This window comes from Rosa chinensis, chromosome 7 (genome assembly GCF_002994745.2).
Source record: "Rosa chinensis cultivar Old Blush chromosome 7, RchiOBHm-V2, whole genome shotgun sequence".
Classification (NCBI taxonomy): domain Eukaryota; kingdom Viridiplantae; phylum Streptophyta; class Magnoliopsida; order Rosales; family Rosaceae; genus Rosa; species Rosa chinensis.
In genome coordinates this window covers 57054647-57074761 of record NC_037094.1, presented here as the reverse complement: position 1 = coordinate 57074761, position 20115 = coordinate 57054647, and the positions used below count along the sequence as shown (strand labels likewise).

Below are 20115 nucleotides of genomic sequence, written 5' to 3'. Positions count from 1 at the left end.
TTGTAATAGAAGAGAAGGTTCTAGATTCCCTAATTATATTCGGATTCTATTTCCTTGTATCACAAGATTATGTACTTTGTAAATCCCTATATAAAGGGCTCCTATTATCAATAATAGAATACACACAATCCTCTCTACAATTCTCGAATCATATTTTCCTTAAACACGTTATCAGCACGAGCCCTAACCCTAGCCTAAAAGAAAAAGAAAAGAAAAACAAAACCCTAAAAAGCCTCCTCACCAAAACTGCCGCAAGCCCTAGCCGAGCTAACCACCCAGCCCTGCAGCCCCGCGCTCCTGCGCTCATTGCTCCCCGTCTGGGCACCCGCGTGCCTGCTGCCCCCGCAACCCTTGCGCACCACCTTCTAGCCCACGCTAGCGTCTGCTCTCCTGCAGCCCACGCTAGCGTCTGCTCTCCTACAACCCGCATCCCTGCAGCCTGCCCTCCGCGAGCACAGTCTACCCAGTAGCAACCCGAGCGCCTGCCTTCCTCAACCAGCCTACATGCTTCACGCGCACGCTGCTGCCTGCCCCGCAGCTGTTGCTTGCTATTGTGGCACACTGTTACCGCTACTGCTAATCGTTGCTACTGCTGTTCCAACACTCCTGCATCAACACGCGTGTGTTCTCACGCCCCGAATCATCAAGTAAGTTTTTGTGATTAAAGTTCCTGCTTTCTTGTCTTTTAAATTTCTTTATTTGCTGCAGGATTTGCAATATACAAACATGGGTTCAATTATTTAATAAGCGGAATTGTGGGGATTCACGCTAAACAAACTAAGAGCATTTGTAATCAATGAACTAAGCGTGTTCATAATCTTCGGACTAAGAGCGTCCACAAGCATCTATTTTTGACCATATTAAACATCATTGTTTCGGTCTAATCCAAATTTCTTGGAAATCGATTTCTTGGTAGCATTAAGGCTTGGAAATCTTAATATTAGTTTTCGTGGAAGCATTGACTCCGAAACTAATCCGTTCTTGTTTCTCCTTTTTGGATATCAAACTTGAACAAGCTCGATTTTACTTCATTGGATTCTACGGGCACGTGATATTTATTGCCTACAATCCAAGAGCCATGTTTTAAAGGAACCGCTCAACACTGAGATAGATAATTCCAGGGCACTTACCCTGATGAAGCGCCACATGGAGATGGCACTCCAGTTTGAGTACATGAATGAGGATAGCGCTAGAAACCTTTGGGTAGCGCTTCGTGAATGTTTTAACAACATTCACAATTTTCCGAACTTAGAAGCATAATGGAATTATCTCTGCTTCTCTAACTTTGACAAAGTTATGGAATATTGTTCAGAAGCTCTCCGCATCAGACATTGATGCATGCTTGTGAAAAACTATCACAGAAGAACAATTGATTGAGAAAACCCTCAATACCTTCCCTGTCATGAGGTCCTCTGATTTATTCCGGACTCATGTAAACGCAAGACGGATCACAAATTTCCATCAGCTAATTGGAGCTATGGCATGTGTTGAAAGGCACAACCACGAACTTTGTGAATGGAAAATATGGTAGGCCTCAAGGATGGCTACCATGAGCACCGTTCAATGGCTAGAAGAAGTCTCCATGGATGATATGATCAACATGCTCATGAAGATAATTTCCAAAGTTGGCAAATACATGACCAAAGGAGTCATGACGTTGAGGGTTGGGGGTTGGACACCATGGCACCACTTTTGGCCATGGTAACACTATTCCAACACCAATGGTCCTAGGGACCATTTATATTACGTCAATACGCCTCAATCAAGAGAGCATCCTCTATATTATGTTTTATGGAGTATTTGATCAATGGTGATCAAGACATCGAGTTCAAAAAGACTTTAAATCTAGCGATGAAGACAAAATGTCGCAGATTTTTATTTTGAATAGTCTTTTATTTTTCCAAGAATTATGTAATGGCAATTATGCCTTAATCAATAAATGACAATTTTGTATTAACTCTTTCTCAAGTGGCGCATCCAATGAAGTATGATGTCTAGGAAAGTGATTGAGATTAGTGGTACTTAAGAGAGTCTCGCTCCACCGACATCTCTCTCTACTTGCCTGGTCATATTTGATTGGAGTTACCAAACGGATTGAGTAACTATGATTTCTCTAAGTTTGATTTTTATTTTGGATTAAACTTTGGTTAAGAAACTTTGATGTAATCATTGGCTATTAATAAAGTGTCGATTCTTTTACTTAATGTCTTGGACATACCTTAATTCGAACTTTATTTGAAAGTTATAAAAGTCAATGGTTTTCATGTGGAAACACATTGTGAGAATGGACAAAAGTTCCTTTGCATCACCTCTAATGACTACGGACATAAACGAGTATTAGAGAAACTTATGTGTCGCTCTAGTGGGTTGTATGCAACCACTATTCGAGTCATTGAATCCAACCATGTCATGAGAGATGACTTATGGGATTCTGACACATATAGGCTTTGACACGACCGTTTGGTACACCCAGGTCATGATATGATGATCTGTGATACTAAAGACTTCACACAGACATCTCTTCTTCAGAACGAAGAGAAGTAAGAATCAAAAGTCGATTCAAAGAGAGCATTGCACCACCGCCGTGCCTCGGGGCGCCGCCTCCATGCACCACGGCTGGCCAACGCCGGCTCCATGATCCCCCTGCGGCAAAATCATGGCTTTGACGCCATGTATGGAGACTTGACTCCAATCTCTACTTCTCAAAGTAAATTGTGACATTGTGGCTCAACCAAAACCTTCATTGGTTGATTATAAGGCCAACCATTCGTTCTGTAAAACCTGTTTTTTTATGATCAAGACCATCCTATGCAAAGGACACTAAAGAAATAATTCCATTCTTACATAGAATCCAAGGGGATTTTGTGGATCGATTCAACTAACTTGCGGACTGCTTAGATGTTTTATGGTGTTGGTTAATGTGCGGACACGCTGGTCACGTGTCGCGCTATTATCCACTCGTAATGCTGTTTATGATGAACTCCTAGCCCAGAACATATGGCTACGGGCTCACTACCCAGATCATCCCATTCAGTCAATTTGACTTGATAATGCTAGAGAGTTTACATCGAAAATTTTCGATGACTATTGCATATCATTGGGTATTGATATCAAGTATCATATTCCCATGTACACACCCAATTGGTCTCGTGGAAAAGCCACCATTAAAAGACTACGATGGTTTCCCGGACTTTGGTAATGTGCACCAATATTTCCGCTTGGGTTATGCAATATCGCATGCAGCTATGCTAATTTGTCTACGACTCATAGCAGCTACTCAACTTTTATTTGCGTTACAGCTAGTGACTGAGTTCGAGTCTAATATCTCGTACTTATGCATATTTGAGTGTGCGGTTTATGTGTCAATTGCGCCGCCACAGCGTATCAACATGAGTCATTGCAACGAATGCATATATATATATTTGTGTTGGACCTAAGTCTCCAACTATAAGTCCGTTATGTAGAACCCTTGACATGTGATCTTTTTTTTTTCGCTGGATTTGCGAATTGTCACTTTGTTAGGGGGAGATTAGAACGTCAATGTTCAACATGAACGACAGGAATTGTCGTGGTCTGTCCCCACTATGCCTCATCTTGATCCCCTAAAAGTGACGAGAGCACATGTACCTGCTGCAAACATGTTTGCAAGGAATGATGTCCCCACAAGAGGACATAGTGCCACCCAGAGGAGATGGGTATTGTGAGCCCCGGGAAATATTTAAGGAATTAAGACGAGTTTAATTTTATTTATCGATAAGTGATAACGATATTTGGAAAACTTTCCGGACAAACTTTACAGAATTGAATCTTCAATTTATTGACTCGAGTGTAAAGTACGTGACATGACGAGCTCGTGGTAATTTTCTTGGAATTTTTCGGACGTCGAAACCATTTATTACGAATCTCGGAAGTTCAGGAATTAACAAATTCATTTGGAATAAAAGAAAATATGTGGAGCGATCTGAGCCGTTCATTGTAATCTTGTCAATCTGGATAATTGATTTTAAATATATAAAGGATCGAGATTGGATCAGCGACGCAAAAAGCCCCATTCCAAGTTAGAGCTCTCGACCCGTTTACCCGACCTGACGAACTGCGTAGTGATCGACCAGAACCTCTCCATTCGGCGACGATAGGGCGGTGCACCGGTACCGTTCGGTTCTTCTTGACGACGCCGACGTGCCTCTTGTCACGGATCGTCCATGCAGGGAACGAGGAGAGAAAATCGAGGCTCGAAAGTTTCTAACTTTCTGGCGGTTCCGCAGCATTTTCCGGCGATCGTTTGTTGATGCATGAGGTATGAAACATGCTCTTCTCTTCGTGCTCTACATGTTGGTGTAAATGGATTTTGGAATTGATAGAGTTTTGTTGGATTGGTGTTTCGGGTGTTGTCGGCTGATGTCGAGGCTACTGTTCCGGCAGAGTGTTCCAGAGTTCTTTGATTCAATTTTGATGATAATTCTGGTCCTAGAACGAGCAGCGAGAGGTGGGTTGCATTGAAATTCAGAATTGGTGTGGTGGAGCACAATCGGGTAGCAGAACAAAGAGTTCGAAAGTCTGTGAAGTTTGATAGTGAAAAGTCTGGTTTTGTTCTAATTGGAACAAGACATAGACATGCAAAGGGAGAGAGATTCAGAAGCTTGCCAGAGTTGGTAACTGGGTTTGAGTATTCCTCGATCAATTCTTAATCCCAGTTGGCTGTGCACTGATCTTTTGTAATGCTTATAGCATAGGATTTCAACTTGGAGGTTTTAAAGACGGATTGTATAATTGGACGAGGGCTGTCCAAGTTCATTTTGAGTTCCACGGTGAAGGTAAGGAATTACTCAAATTGGTTCTATTGCGTTGTGTTAATTAAGTTTGGTTCTGAAACTTGTCTTCTGGATTTAGAACCGGAGTGATGGCGAAATGTATAAAGGATGCAGAACCTCGGTGGGCTAAGAACTCCAACAATTGCAATGGAAGAGGTATTCATGGTAAGTTGGGAGTTTGTATGTAATCCTATATTTAAGTTAAATTTAAGAAAAGTAGTAACGTGATTGAGGATGAAAAGTGACATTTGTTTGGGAGTAAGTTGTGAACAGTGAGATTAGCCTTATTAGTTGCAAAGCTGCTGTTGTGGTTTGATAGTTGGAAATTAAAGAAAGAAATTGTCAAAGCTCATGTTACCATGCACATTAAGTGGCTGCAGTTTTGAGTTAATTATTGGTTACAAGTTGTTTGTGATTAGATGCTAGAAGTAGAAATCTGGGCTTACATATTATAAATCGTATTGAACAATTTCAAGATATAATTGACCTTGGTGAAGCTTTGTGCTAGTGATGGGCTTGTGAATTCTATAATTTATCGATAACTATGTCGTTTACATACATTTAAAGGATTTGGGTTTCTTGACATTTGTGAATGTTGGAAGTGCACTGAATATATATAGAAGTGATTATAAAGCTAAGAACTTGACGTACTGTCAAGTGTTTTCCAAGATATGAGGTTAATTGATATATATGGACCAAACCAATTGTAGAGATATTCAATTTGGATGCCTTTCTGGGATGGTATCTAATCATGAATTTGATCGAATTTTAATTTGAATATGGGTGTCCATAGTAAATTTGGACATGTCTGTGATACATTGGAACCTCAAAAGTTTAGGAAAAATGACTATTCGAATATCTTGGTAAAGTGAAATTGGTATGATCATATTACTGTCGTCAATTTCAAATATTCAAATGACAATGAATTGTTGTCGGACTTAGGGACTCCAGTTACTCGGAACATGAAAGATTGTGGTGTTGGCCTAGAAGAGCGAATGGAATCAAAGCTACAATATTCCAGGTAGGGGATTTTGGACTCGCCTCAGTTAGTAATTTTGATGCATATATTTTAAGGAATTTATTGATGCATGAAAAATGTATTTCGATTTTTCTATGAGTTAATATTTGATGACCTGAGAGTGAGAGGAGCATAGCGACTTCCTCGGGCTTCGATCCCCTAAACCTCCAGAGGGGCTGTATGGACTGAAGAGTGTCTGACATCCTTTGAGGTGTGGCACTGCTTCTAGGTGATACAGCGTAAGTGGACACTTTCGCTACACCTTGCTGATGTAAACGATATTAATCGTGGTAAGGTTGTAGTAGGCATAGTGATCAGTCATCAGGTCTGTTTCATTCTTCTGGGCCCTATTGTACTTTTATAAACAAACTACGGTTTGTGGTTTCGAACATCTTTATCTATATGCATTGTTTTCTCACTTACTTTGTCGGCACCATTGTTTAATTGTTTTTACACCTAGCTGGGGTAGAGTCTTATTGAGCAGCGAGGACGAAAGCTCACCCCTACAACAGTTTGTGGATGCAGGTACTGTGTATGAAGACGGGATAGCTGGACGATGCTGGGTGTGGCTTAGTTACATTATATTTCAAATTATGTCATCGACGGAGTTAGATCCGCATGACAGGTTTTCTTGTTTCCTTTACTCCCTCACAATTTGTTTATCGAGTTTGTAATTGTTCGTAAAGTACCCCTCTTGTAGATTTTTCGGATGGTGATCTTGAACCGGACTAATATTCGATAGTTGTTTTGAAATGACTTGTATTTGTTTTCTTTAAAGGATTTCCGATGGTTTTATAGTTTTCACCTAACCTAAACAACTGCTTTCGTGCTCAAGTTTTCCTAGTGTATTTACTAAAGCACTTTTAACTTCCTTGTGTTGCCTTGCGGGTTCTTAGGGCTTGAGTTAAGTATCTTAGCTTAGGTTCTAAGGGCACGCGGCACTGTAATGTACTCGATTTGAAGAGGTGAAAATCGGGGCGTTACAGGTATGGCACCACTACCGTGGATGGTGGTATGGTGACGCCACAAAGGTGGCATAATGGCGTTATAGGTCATGGGTTCCGCTAGAGAGCGTAGGAGACCCATAGGTTCGATTGATTCTCGCCCTAGGAAGAGAACGAGTTTGGCACAACTTGATCCATTGATCATTGATACTCAAAATCCATCTCATGAGAATATTCTGGATTGTGGTTATGTCCAAGAGACATCGTTGGGGGACGCCTCAATGTTAGAACCAATTCCTGAGAATATAGAGATCTCTACGAATTACACTAGTGTACATGAAGACGTGAAATTATTGAGACCAATGACATCGAACCATACTCAGTTGAAGAATGCCAACGTAGGGAAAATTGACCTAAATGGAAAGATGCGATCCAGGTTGAATTGGATTCACTAACGAAGAGGAAGGATTTCGGGCCTGAGATGCCAACACCTCCTAACATAAAACCTGTTGACATTAATAGGTCTTCATTAGATAGCGTGATGAGAAAAAAGAGATGGTAATCTCGCCTTATGGCGCAAGGCCTCTCACAAAACGCCCTAGAATCGACTACGAGAAGACATATTCTCTCATAATGGATGTCATTGCACTCCACTACCTTGTTAGTTTGGTAGTTTCCGAATAACTGAACATGCAGCTTACGAATATGGTCACTACATATCTCTATGGGGATCTAGATACAGAATATAATGAAGGTTCTTGCGAACTTCATTTACCCAAGTCAAGTGGCTCTAGACCACAGAGCGTGTTTGTAATGAGGTTGAAACGCTCACTAAAGTGACTACTTGATTGGGAAGGGATATAATGAACTATGCCCCTGGGTTTTCATGACAAGTTCTGGATTTACAATTGTCAAGGTTTATGTTGATAAACATAATTGGAACCCTTGAGAGTTAAGGGAAACCGCTGAACACCTGAAATCCGAGTTTGAGATGAAGGACTTTGGGAGAACACGGTTTTGTCTACATTTAGAACTTGTATACCGTGTCAATAAATGCTTTGCATTTTGATAAAGTCAAAGATGCACTCCCATGGTCGTTCGTAGTCTTAGCCCTAAGAGGGATACGTTTCGTCCCAGGGATGATGACAAAGACGTGTTAATTGGCAGAAATATCTTACCTAAGTGCAATAGGCGCATTATTGTACTAAACACAATACAAGACTGGACACCTCATTTGTTACGAACTTGTTGGCTACATATTGCCCCGCACCAATGCAACGCCATTGGACTGGTATAAAGACAATCTTTCGTTAGATATGGGCTTATTCTATCCCTGCAAAGAGAAAAGAATGACGGAAGAATGAGAACGGATCTCATTAGCCCAAGTGGCACCGTCCAAGACGTTGTGATAGGCAAAAACCGCTGGCCACCCATCCTCCTCCCTTACATCAAAACGATGATGATGTTTTGATGGATTTTGTTGATGTAGGGTATCTCTCTGACCCTCACAAATTTCGTTCCTAGACCGGTTATGTCTTTACCATGGGAAGCACTGCGATATCTTGGAGGTCTATAAAGTAGACCCTTGTTGCTACTTCCTCAAATCATGCAAAGATTATTGCTCTACATAAAGCCATGCATGAATGCATATGGCTAAGGTCTGTAATTAGACACATTCGAGGAGCTTGTGGTTTGAAGTCTACCATAGATGAACCTACATGCATTTATGAATTGAGCAAATGAAATTAGGTTTCATCAAGGGCAACAACACCAAGCATATATCGCCTAAGTTCTTTTACAATCAGCAACAACATTAATCACTTCTAAAGATTGAAGTGAATCAAATCCGATCAGAGGATAATGTAGCGGACTTATTCACTAAGTCGTTACCTAAATCCACATTCGAGAAACATGTGAAGAGCCTTGGATTGAGAAAATTATCCGAACTCCCATGATTGTAGCAATCAGGGGGAGATGTCGACATCAGGGGGAGGAATGATGTCTACACAATCAATCTCGAAGAGTGAATGACGTGTTGTGCTCTTTTTGTCCTTCGACCAGGGTTATTTTTGTCCCCCAGGGTTTTTGTTATCTGGCAAGGTTTTTAACGAGGCAACGATCAAAGCGTCATTACCAAATTTGAGCGGCATAAGGGGGAGTGTTGAAGGATATCGACATTTACTGTGCCTCTTCAAACTAGGGTTTAGTTCTAGAGTTGTAATAGGAGAGAAGGTTATAGATTCCCTAATTATATTCGGATTATATTTCCTTGTATGACAAGATTATGTACTTTGTAAATCCCTATACAAAGGGCTCCTATTATCAATAATAGAATACGCACAATTCTCTCTACAATTCTCGAATCATATTTTCCTTAAACAAGTTTATCTTATTCAAATTAAATTCTTAACCACAACTAGAAGTCCAGAATAGTATAATGGCCTAAAGAGAGCAAGTAATAATATGGATAAGATTCAAGTTAGCAAAATCAGTATAACTTTGATATGGTAACTATCTTTTATGTTACACAGAATTTACTACAATTGCACTTCAGACAAATCTGTATCATGAACTAATCATATTATCATATTGCAACACCTCAAATTTCATAGGGAAATACTACAACATTGACAGAGCCAAGCAAAACTATATTTCCTTGTACATAAGGAAGTGCTAAATTTCCGAGCAAAACTGTCTCATGCATGTAAAAGCATGCCCATCTGTGAAAATTGTACTCAAATTAGAGAAGTATTGCAGACTTTGAGATCTGTTGACGCGTGTAATGGCCGGGATGAAAAGTGGAGAAACTTTTTCTGGCTTTTGGACAACTGAGTATATGGTGAAGAACGACACATCAGATAAGCTGAACATATTGCCTGTGAAGTTGCACTGTTTTATTGCAAAGAAGAAAAGTATGTAAATTACTACATGAAACATAGAGGAACAGCATTTAGAATTTGCGGTAACAAGTTACTACAATGAAGCTACTCTTGATGACTACAGTTTAATAAAAGGAACCAAAATGGGGTAATCTTAAGGAATTGCATGCTGGAATGAAGTTCTCCTTCAATCCTTTACTTTCTGGAGATCAAACCATTGTCCCTTTTGGCCAATTTCAGACTGCCCCTAAAAGTGCTATTGTCTTCTAAAATTTTCATATCAATTGTCCCAAAAGTCAGTTAGTATCCAAGCAGACTGAAAAAAAAAGTATCTTTCAACAGTCAACATGCCACAAGATGATGGATAGCAACTCCAAACCACAAAATTGAGAGAGTACAGAGAAGCCATTCCCAATCAGGATATCACGCCTTACTGAGAGAAAGCATATTATACAGTAACAAAGGAAAACAAAAGATAGATCTCATTATCTTTGGTCCACTTTCAGCTTTAAACATGATTCTCCTAATCTGAAATCCACGTTAAACATGCAATCATGCGGTCATGTCATGCATACTTTCACAAATGGAGTACCTGTAGGAATACAAAGTCCTGATTGGAGAACAAGGTTATTCTGAATAAGGGATGAACCACATCGATCTCCTTATGCAATGGTAGGACTGCCAAGGATTCAGGAGCATATCTAGAGCATAGAGACTATGGATTAGAGTGTACGGTTTCAAGAAGAGAACTTACAAATGACAAATCTGTACAGATACAAGTTAAATTGGAAGCGGCAGGTTGGCAAGCACCGCTAATCATCCACTCACATGGTGTAAGACTGTATTTCATGCACCAGCAGGAAATGACACTGTTGCATTAAATCATGGCTCCATGGGGAAGGGTAGGGTGGTCAATAGTCAAAGAACTAGTTGACATTGGGTTTCCTTCCTCCCCTCGGAAGAGACACCTTGAGACATGGTACCACATACCTCGATCCTTCATCATGCCTACTTGCAACCTAGTCCTCACTGAAGAAGAAACTGGAGACCACCTCAAATATTTTGTCGGACAAAGTTTCACTAACACAAGTATGTGCTCTTGTGTCTGAAACACAGTCACACACAGTGAGCACATGGATGGATCAGAAGACTTGGAAGGGAATTAACACAAGATAGAATCCTGGCAGAAGGTTAACCGTGAAGCTCAGATGTCCTCCAATCAGCTACATCTCCAGATTTGCAAGCTTTAGCACACCTTGTGATTGTAGTATTATGTCACTGGAAGCTTCGACTCAGATGACTATACCGCAATTGCAAAGAAGGCTTGTTTAGCTAAGAAGGGATACACCATCAGTTTGGTAATCCAGAACCAAGAATCAGCAAAGCATTATCGGTTGATGCACAATGCGCCATCTATTGCCTAGAGAAATCAATTGGTTGTTCTGCTGATACATGCAGAATGTTACCTAGATATAGCTTCTCACAGAAGAGTCCTTAAAGCTATATCGAACAATCCCCAACCTTAACTCCGTGTAAATTCTGAGAATATTGTCTCCACAACCTATTGTGCTTCTTTAAGGTTCCTTTGTTCGCTCTTGGTGACTTTACAGTTTTGTGCTGTGAAGTTCTGGCTTTCTGTCATTCAGTTCTTAGTTAAAGCCCTCATTTTTTGGCTCTGTATATGCTTATAAGTTCTGATATTAATAAAGCAATTGTCTGTCTTTTCTGAAACCACCATCTCATGACAGCCTAGGTGCCGAGCTGCATGCAAGGCAAATCTAGCTATTCAGGTCACCCATCTTTCCAATGGAACAGATGCAAAACATGACAAAATTACCTAAAACTTATGAAAAGGACCAAACATCGATCCCACCACACTAGATTTACAAGAGAATGATAACTCAATAAAAGGTGGAAAACACAACACTGCGCCTCCCAGACCAAACAGAAAATATCTGTTTTTATCAACTCCAAGGCAAAATCAACGGAGTGCCTTGGGGTTATAAACTTTCTGTCCTCCTAAGGAGAATACATCAGCTGTTATAAAGCATGGAAGATACTTGCTTTTTGGGGTGAAAAGGAAATGGGTTTTGTTTTAACACATTTAGTAACTTTGGCTTTTGTTTTAACACAGTTAGTAATTAAGTTGAGGAACATGCAATGCTTTTGTTTCCATCAATGCTACCTGTTTATTAGATAAAAAAGATTGAAAATTTCCTACAAATCAATCACCATGAGAATGACACGAAATACCAAAGTTCCACTGCTCAATGTTTTCTATATGTTTCAAATGCTTTTGCAGCTTCATTGTTGCATCTCTCTGAAAGTAACCTTTTTGTCCGTCACTATGATGTCATCCAAAATCCGTACGATGCACATGCCTTGTCCATGACTCAAGAGTGCTTTTGTTATTGAATGTAAGCCCTACTCCTACCAGGTACCAGTTCTGATTAGTAAAGCAAAGTTACCTACAAGAATTCATCCTACATGTTCATTAAATCTAATTCTAACAATGGCAAAAATATGGTAAATTGATGGCTCCAATTTGCAGCTCCAGTTGGATTAATTTGTGTTCGATTAGCAAAATAGAAAACTACAAGCATTACTAACAGTAAAGAGTTTAAAACTTAAAAAATATAAAAAAATTCAGAGTAAGCTTCCAATTAATCAATGTATAGCGGAATAGGGGAGGTCCCCAAATTTGATCTATAGAAAACGATACCAAAAACGAGGACTAAAAGTGAGACTGCATAAAACCACTTGGCAAGGAGCTTCAGCTACCTTTCTGACATAACCCAGTTTTGTGTATGAAACTTGTTGCACTGGAATAGTAAAATTTGAACTTATCATTGATGAACCACTTGTCATTGATGAACCACATCCGAAGTTCAAATTGCCTTGTGACATTGGGGTCTTCATACTAGGCAAGTGGTACCATGCTTCAATTCTAAAAGTAATTAAGATGAGTATATACTACACGTAGATTAGGTTTGAAAACTTATATGGACCACACCTGGAGTTAAGCACACTTGCATACCTAGTCAACACAGTTCATCTGTTTTAAGTCACAAATTAGAAGTAAATTTCAAAATCTCGGCCGATATAAATTCAAGTGATCAATATCAGGTCTATGAAGTAAAGTTCTGCTAAACCGCAAGCTATAGTTGTTTGGAAACATGTGATCTGAATAGGACCTCGGAAATACCAGATTTTGAAGTTAAAAAAACCACACAGTACGTCTCCAAATACCCTAAAAGGAAGACTGACTTGAGGCCAAGAAGGACAAGGAATAAGTCAACAAAAACGATAACAAGACATTTGTTTCAACTGTGTTTAGATAAAAGAAAGTGCAATGAAACGACATTATAGAAGGAAAACAAAGCAGAAGTCACATTAAGATGAAAACAAAACAAGAGTTTCACAACAGTCCATAAGACTATTCAAAAGTAGTAACCATCCCGATGCTGAACCTCACTATCTATACAAATTCTTAATAAACAAAAGGTGAGGGCACCATTGTAGCCTTAATTAGTAGAAGCTGACACATTGTTTCACAACATATTTACAATTGGGGTCTTCGTTACGTTGATGGAGTGTGACTGTAACTGCGTAGCAAATGATATGCTGAACTTGTGATCGTTATCTTCTAGTACTCTGAAGCTATAAATACCTATCCTCAATTGCTTTCATGCATCAAGCATCCCAAACATCTACAAGCAGAGAGATAGATAGAGGCAAAGGCAAACAGATAGAAAATGACTTGCTTCTTCTCAAAAGGGTCTTTTCTAGTCATTCTCCTTTTAGCAATTTGCTTGGTTAGTGAAGCACAGCAATGTCGTCCAAGTGGAAGGATTAGAGGAAAGAAGCCCCCTCCTGGACAATGCAACCGAGAAGATGACTCTGACTGCTGCAAAGCTGGAAAAATGTACCCAACATACACATGCTCACCACCAATGTCAGATAAAACCCAGGCATACCTCACTCTCAACAGCTTTGAGGCAGGTGGTGACGGAGGAGGCCCATCTGAATGTGATGGCAAGTACCACAATGACAACACTCCAGTTGTGGCATTATCCACCGGATGGTACAATGGAGGATCAAGGTGCCTTAACAACATCAGAATTAATGGTAATGGGCGCAGTGTAGTGGCCAAGGTGGTGGATGAGTGTGACTCGACTGAGGGATGTGATGCGGACCATGATTATCAGCCTCCTTGTCCCAACAACATTGTTGATGCCTCCAAGGCTGTCTGGAAAGCCTTAGGTGTATCCGAAGACAATTGGGGTGGCTTAGATATCACATGGACCGACGCTTAGTATCATTATATTTCTATCTAAGTTGTTGCTTATTTTTGTTTCTTTTTCAGGGTTTGATGTTGCTTGATTTTGTTGTTTTATGTGCATCTATGTATATGGAATCTGTTATATGTACATTATAAAAAGTCAATATGGAACATAGACTTCTGTGTTTATATGAACAATGCTATAGCTTTTGTTATCTTATATTCTTATATATGCTTGTTTTTTCCCAACCTTAATACATCTGATAAAACAGATACATGTAATTTGACACAAGAAATCTGTAACCAAAAAATATTGACAAAGAAATAGCTCTGAAAACTGGAATTGTGTTCCACACTTTTGGCCAGTATTGAGTTGAGTTCACCTTGATATCATGTTAACTGATCATGCAGTAATATCAAATTATAAGTTTATCTTATTTCAAATTCAATTCTTAGCCACAACTAGAAGTCCACAATAGTATAATGGCATGAAGAGAGCAAGTAATAATATGGAGAAGATTCAAGTTAGCAAAACCAGTATAACTTTGATATGGTAACTTTATCTTTTATGTTACTCAGATGTCCTCCAGTCAGCTACATCTCCATTTTTGCAAGCTTTAGCAAACCTTCTCATGATTGTAAGATTATGTCACTGGAAGCTTTGACTCAGATGACTCTACCGCAATTGCAAAGAAAGCTTGTTTAGGTAAGAAGGGATATGCCATCAGTTTGGTAATCCATGCCCAAGAATCAGCACAGCATTGTTGGTTGATGTACAATGTCCCATCTGTTGCATAGAGAAATCAATTGGTTGTACTGCTGATACAAGCAGAATGTCAACTATATAAGTATATATAGCTTCTCACAGGAGTCCTTAAAAGTTATATCGAGCAAGCCCCAACCCTAAATGTGTTAAATTCTGAGAATGTTGTCTCCACAACCTCTTGTGCTTCTTTGAGGTTCCTTTGTTCGGTCTTGGTGGGTTTCATATATTGACTTTACAATTACTTTGTGCTGTGATGCTCTGGATTTCTGTCATTCAGTTTGTGGCTCTGTATATGCTTTTTTTTTTTTATGATAGCTCTGTATATGCTTACAAGTTCTGATATTAATAAAGCAATTGTCTCTGTCTTTTCTCAAACCACCATCACATGACAGCCTAGCTGCCGACTGCCGAGCTGCAAGGCAAATCTAGCTATTCAGGTCACCCATCTTTCCAATGGAACAGGTGCAGAACATGAAAAAAATTACCTAAAACTTATGAAAAGGATCAAAGATCGATCCCACTGCTCTTCAAGATTTACAAGAGAAGGATGACTCATTAAAAGGTGAAAAACGCAACACCGCACCTCCCAGACCAACAGAAATATTTGCTTTTCTCAACTCCAAGGCAAAACCATTGCATTGTGGTGTCCTCCAAAGGAAAATAACAGATACATCAGCAACCATTGAGCATGGAAGATACTTGCATTCTGGGCTTGCCAAAGGTTACCAAGACCTGTTCCTCGACTCCCTACATGAACCATGATCTCCCACCACAATGAGTGCCTGAGCTACATTGTGGGCTGGAAGAAATGTTGGAAGAACTGAGGAAGAATATAATGTGGACTTCCACCCTCTAAAGTCAAAATGCAAACGAAAAGTAATAGTAAAAAATAAATAAAAAGGTAAATGGATCGGTATTTGTCAGCAGTTCCTTTACATCTAGCAAAATCTGAAGCTGTAGGAGAAGAGAATTCATTACTATAAAACAAGACCCAGTCGTGTGGTGTTGGTATCTCAACACAATTGGAGCCCACAAACAATTGGAAATATAATTGACATTAAAAATGAAAACAAACAAAAAACCGAAAGGTCTCTAAAGAGAGAGGAGCCACAACATCGCATCAAACATACATGAAGAAATATCAATCTCATATCAGTAGATTTATATAGCATTTCAAAACTGAAGGCGGATAATTCAAGAGTATGTATATTATCTCAAAAATGTAATTTATCCGAAGATAAAAGTTATAATCCTCACAACTCAGTTGCAGTAAATTGCTATTTATGGCAAAACAATTCTTACAACTTTTTTAGTATTACATTTTACAACTAAGATTCAGCCGATGTTGCTGCATCATCTTTGTGCTTGACCATACCAGAATCGACAAGAATGGGTATCTCTGCTGCAAGCCATGGAGCAAGACCCAAACAGAGAGCATGCGCTATACCAAATCTAGGGCTGCATTACATAAGAAAGATTTTAGTTCTTAAGTACTCAAACCTATAAGCACTCCAATAAAGTGAAAAAGCTAAGGCACTTATAATCATTACTATAGGTCTGCAGTTTGTATGTGAAAAGGAAATGAGTAACTAAGTTGAGGAACATGCAATGCTTTTATTTCCATCAATTCTTCCTGTTTATTGGTTAAAAAAAAAGACTGAAAAGTTCCTAGTAATCAATCACCATGAGAACGACATGAAAAACCAAAGTTCCATCACTCAATGTTTTCTATTTGTTACAATTGCTTTTAAAGCTTTATTGTTGCATCTCTGAAATAATTCTCTTGTGCGTCACTATGATGTCATCCAAAATCCATATGATGCACATGCCTTGTTAATGACCATATTGAATGTAAGCCTTACTCCTACCAGGTACCATTTCTGATTATAAAGCAAAGTTACCTAGAAGAATTCATCCTACATGTTCACTTGGGAAATCTAATTCTAACAATGGCAAAAATATGGTAAACTGATGGCTCCAATTTGCAGCTACTGTAACTGTCAATTTGTGTTTGATTAGCAAAACAGAAAACTACATGCATTACTACCAGTAAAGAATTTAAATAACTTTAAAAAGTAAAAATAAAATACAGAGCAACCTTCCAATTAATCAATATAGCCGAATAGCGAAGGTCCCCAAATTCTATAAAAACTGATGTCCAAAATGAGGACTAAAATATAATTGTCCCCTAAATCATCCTGGCCACCCTCAATTTTTGTCTACAGGCCTTCTTCCAACCTGTTAATATCTTGTTCTTTTAACTTGAGAAAGAAAACAAGCCCCACCACACAACTGACATTCACCTCACTAGATAACTTAAACCACAGATTAAGAGCATTTTCGCAATGTAGAAAGATGTGATCCACATTTTGGCAATGTAGACAAGTACCCAGTCTTTTACTTTGAACCATGTTATGTAATAGGTGTTAACCTCTCCAAGTTCCCCTGGCCAACTACCCAAGCAATAACCTTAACAGAATGAGCTTTCAATTTCAATATCTGGCCTTAGAGTTCCAAAATTAAATATTAAGTAGAATTGCTTAAAAATCTGCTAAATTATAATTAAGAAATTCCAAGAAGATTATAGCTTCCATCTCCTTGCATCACTTCTAGAAAGAGTATAAACCAACACTTTCCATCAGCAATAATATGTAAGATACTACACCTCCACATCATTTAGTTCCTCCTAAACCCATAGTCCCAGCTCGATGGATCAAGCAGGGGGATTAACAGTGGCTAATTCTTGAAGCTGGACAGGTTATATAGGGTAGGACACAGAAGCTTTAAAGCATCGCTTCCACTATAGGATTCTTCCTCAACCTTAGCATATTCACCCTTGCCAACTACGAGCTGACAGCACCAAATGAAAAGATCACACTCTGGGTGGATATATCCTTCTATGGACTTTGATTAGAGCCTTCAACACCAAATTTGCACGCCACCATTTTTCTATAAGCTCATATTTGTTATTTCTAACAAGTGACGGACCCAGATACTTTTCTTCCTACAAGCAAGAGACAGAAGCTCTCACCCCAGCTATCATTGCTTGACGATTGCCCTGGTCCTAAGTTCTTTGGGGCAATTAATTGAACTCCTTGCCTTAGTCTCTTGGCATACCCCTCACCACATCAGTATCCCTTGCCACTGTGTACGCTTCTTTCAGTCATTTAACAAACATCTTGCTCACATATCATTGAGGAAAATAGCAACGCACATCGATCTACTGAGTCTTTAACTGCTTACCATACATTTAGGGGGTAAATTTCCTTGTTACTTACCGAGTCTTTAATAAGTCTCTTGGTGCTCAAGCCACATACTTTCAAACCTAAGAGCTCCTGGTCTACATTGTACGAATCTAAGCTTGTAACTTACCTTCATGAAATTTTGAAATTGCTTAATAGCCAATTTGCTAGCCTACATTTTACTATAGTTTCAATTTGAACTTCATAAATCCAAGAAGTTCAAGTAGTTTGTATCCTTACTATTTCAGCAGGAATAAGTCAATATTCTCTCTGTCATAAACTAATTGTAGGCAATGGCAAAAGAGTGAGGTTCTGGGAAGACTCTTGGCTAGAGGATCAACCCTTGAAATTCTACTTTCCAAGGTTGTTCAGACTATCAAGACACACCAACTATTCAGTAGAAAGGTTAGCTATCCCTCTCAATTTTCCGATGAGCTGGGACTTTGGGTTCAGAAGAAACTTAAATGACCAAGAGATTGAGGAGTTTGCCTTGCTGATGGTTAAGCTAGAAAATGTCCGATTAGTGGAGTCTAAACCAGATGAAAGGAGGTGGAAGCTTGAGCCTAATGGGAAATTCTCTTGCAAATCTTTCCAGAGCTTCTTAATCAGTGGTGGATCAGGTCCAATTTTTGCTCCTGCAAAGTTTATTTGGAAGGTCAAGGTCCCTACCAAGGTGAAGATTTTGGGATGGCTTGTGGTAATACATGTGATGTTCTTCAAAGGAGAAGACCGGGAAGTTGTTTTTCTCCTCACTGGTGCATTTTATGCAAAGCTCAAGGGGAAAGTGCTGATCATGTCTTCATGCATTGTGGAGTGGATAATTTCTTATGGAAAAAATTATTTAGGGAGGCAAGAGTGGACTGGACAACTCCATTAGAGAGAAGTGACTTGCTAAGAGAAAACCCCATAGCTTTTGGTAAAGGTAAAAAGGCCAGAACCCTTTGGGGTTGTGGGGTGCTAGCTGTAGTCTGGGTGGTCTGGATGGAAAGAAATAAAAGATTATTTGAAAACTATGGAGGGGTGGAGAAGGAAGACCTGTGGGAGAGAGTCAAGTTCTGGGCATCCTTATGGGTTTCTATCTCTAAGGAATTCAAGGATTATAATCTTTCTTCCATTATTCTTAACTGGCAAGCAGCTGTAGTACAAGCCCCCAAGCCTTGATTAGTATTACTAGACGAGATGTTAGGCCTATTGCCCTAGCTGCCCTCTTTAGATCTTTAAAGCGGAATCCTTGTCCGCCTCCCTGTAACTCGATTTTTGCTTTTTTAATAAAAAGCTGTTTCTTCTATAAAAAAACTATGAGCTTACACCTCCCTTTTCCACGGGCTTTAATAAGCTCAGACAGTGCAATCTAACAGTTTTTCATGATTCAACATCAAATCATCAGTAAAAACATACTTCACACATGGCTACGCTACCACTCTATTAGACATACACTAATCAAACAATTAAGCCGTAATTCGCAGCTAACTCTGAAATCCCTGATACTTTATCAATTTATACAATTCCTTTTCCGGGGTGCTAAACATATCATCAAATCACAATAACTTAACAAACACACAAAGTAACAGGAACAATGAAACAGCAAAAGTACCAGTTTTTGGCCCAAAGCGGCTTGAAATGCACGGTCAAGCAAATCTTCCCTCCTCTATACATCTGCACCAATCACAAAACCATTCAAAAAAAAAAAAAAAAACCACACACACAAACAACCAATGGCAAAACCGTAAAATCAAAACAAAAGCCCGGACCTTTTGGGTTTTCCCATCGAGCTGAGGGAGCTCGAGCTCCGGCGCGGTGGCAGGGTAAGTGACCGGAATATCGAACTGGAGGTCGAACTCGTACTTGAGGAGGTTGTGGACGTACCAGCACTTGCCGGTCCAACGTGTCCCTTCGGGATTGGCGGCGGAGATTCGGAACCAATCGTTGTCGTTGGACTTGTTCATCTGGGTGTAGGCGATCAGCGACTTGTACTCCTCTTTGAGCCTCTGGGTCCACGCCGGCCCATCTCGCGGCCCGGCCTTGGTGGTCAGGAGAGGGATCTGGGTCAGCGTCGACTTCGTGTTCGGGTCCCAACCCTCCATTGTTCGCAAAAACCCTAACTCTCTCACCAATTTGGGGATTGAGCTCTGTAAATATGTACCTCTCTCTCTCTCTCTCTCTCTCTCTCTCT

At 39.6% G+C, this 20115-nt stretch overlaps 2 protein-coding genes and 1 long non-coding RNA gene across 3 annotated transcripts; 2 read left to right on the top strand and 1 right to left on the bottom strand.

Moving 5' to 3' along the window:
- The first annotated feature begins 4052 nt into the window (after positions 1 to 4052).
- LOC112175806 lies at positions 4053 to 6644 on the top strand. Its single transcript, XR_002926649.2, has 4 exons — positions 4053 to 4814; positions 4891 to 4976; positions 5754 to 5832; positions 6342 to 6644. It is a non-coding gene; the product is annotated as an uncharacterized LOC112175806 (long non-coding RNA).
- Positions 6645 to 13241: 6597 nt separating this feature from the next.
- LOC112175804 (putative ripening-related protein 1) lies at positions 13242 to 13997 on the top strand. Its single transcript, XM_024313553.2, has one exon. It carries the CDS (start codon positions 13408 to 13410, stop codon positions 13966 to 13968), a length of 561 nt encoding a protein of 186 aa, XP_024169321.1. The 5' UTR covers positions 13242 to 13407; the 3' UTR covers positions 13969 to 13997.
- A 1882-nt stretch (positions 13998 to 15879) lies between these two features.
- LOC112179796 (ubiquitin-fold modifier-conjugating enzyme 1) lies at positions 15880 to 20102 on the bottom strand. The gene is made up of 3 exons (XM_024318278.2): positions 19694 to 20102; positions 19537 to 19598; positions 15880 to 16158 (listed from the first exon to the last, which is right to left on the bottom strand). Exons 1-3 carry the CDS (start codon positions 20024 to 20026, stop codon positions 16029 to 16031), a joined length of 525 nt encoding a protein of 174 aa, XP_024174046.1. The 5' UTR covers positions 20027 to 20102; the 3' UTR covers positions 15880 to 16028.
- Between the last annotated feature and the right edge of the window lie 13 nt (positions 20103 to 20115).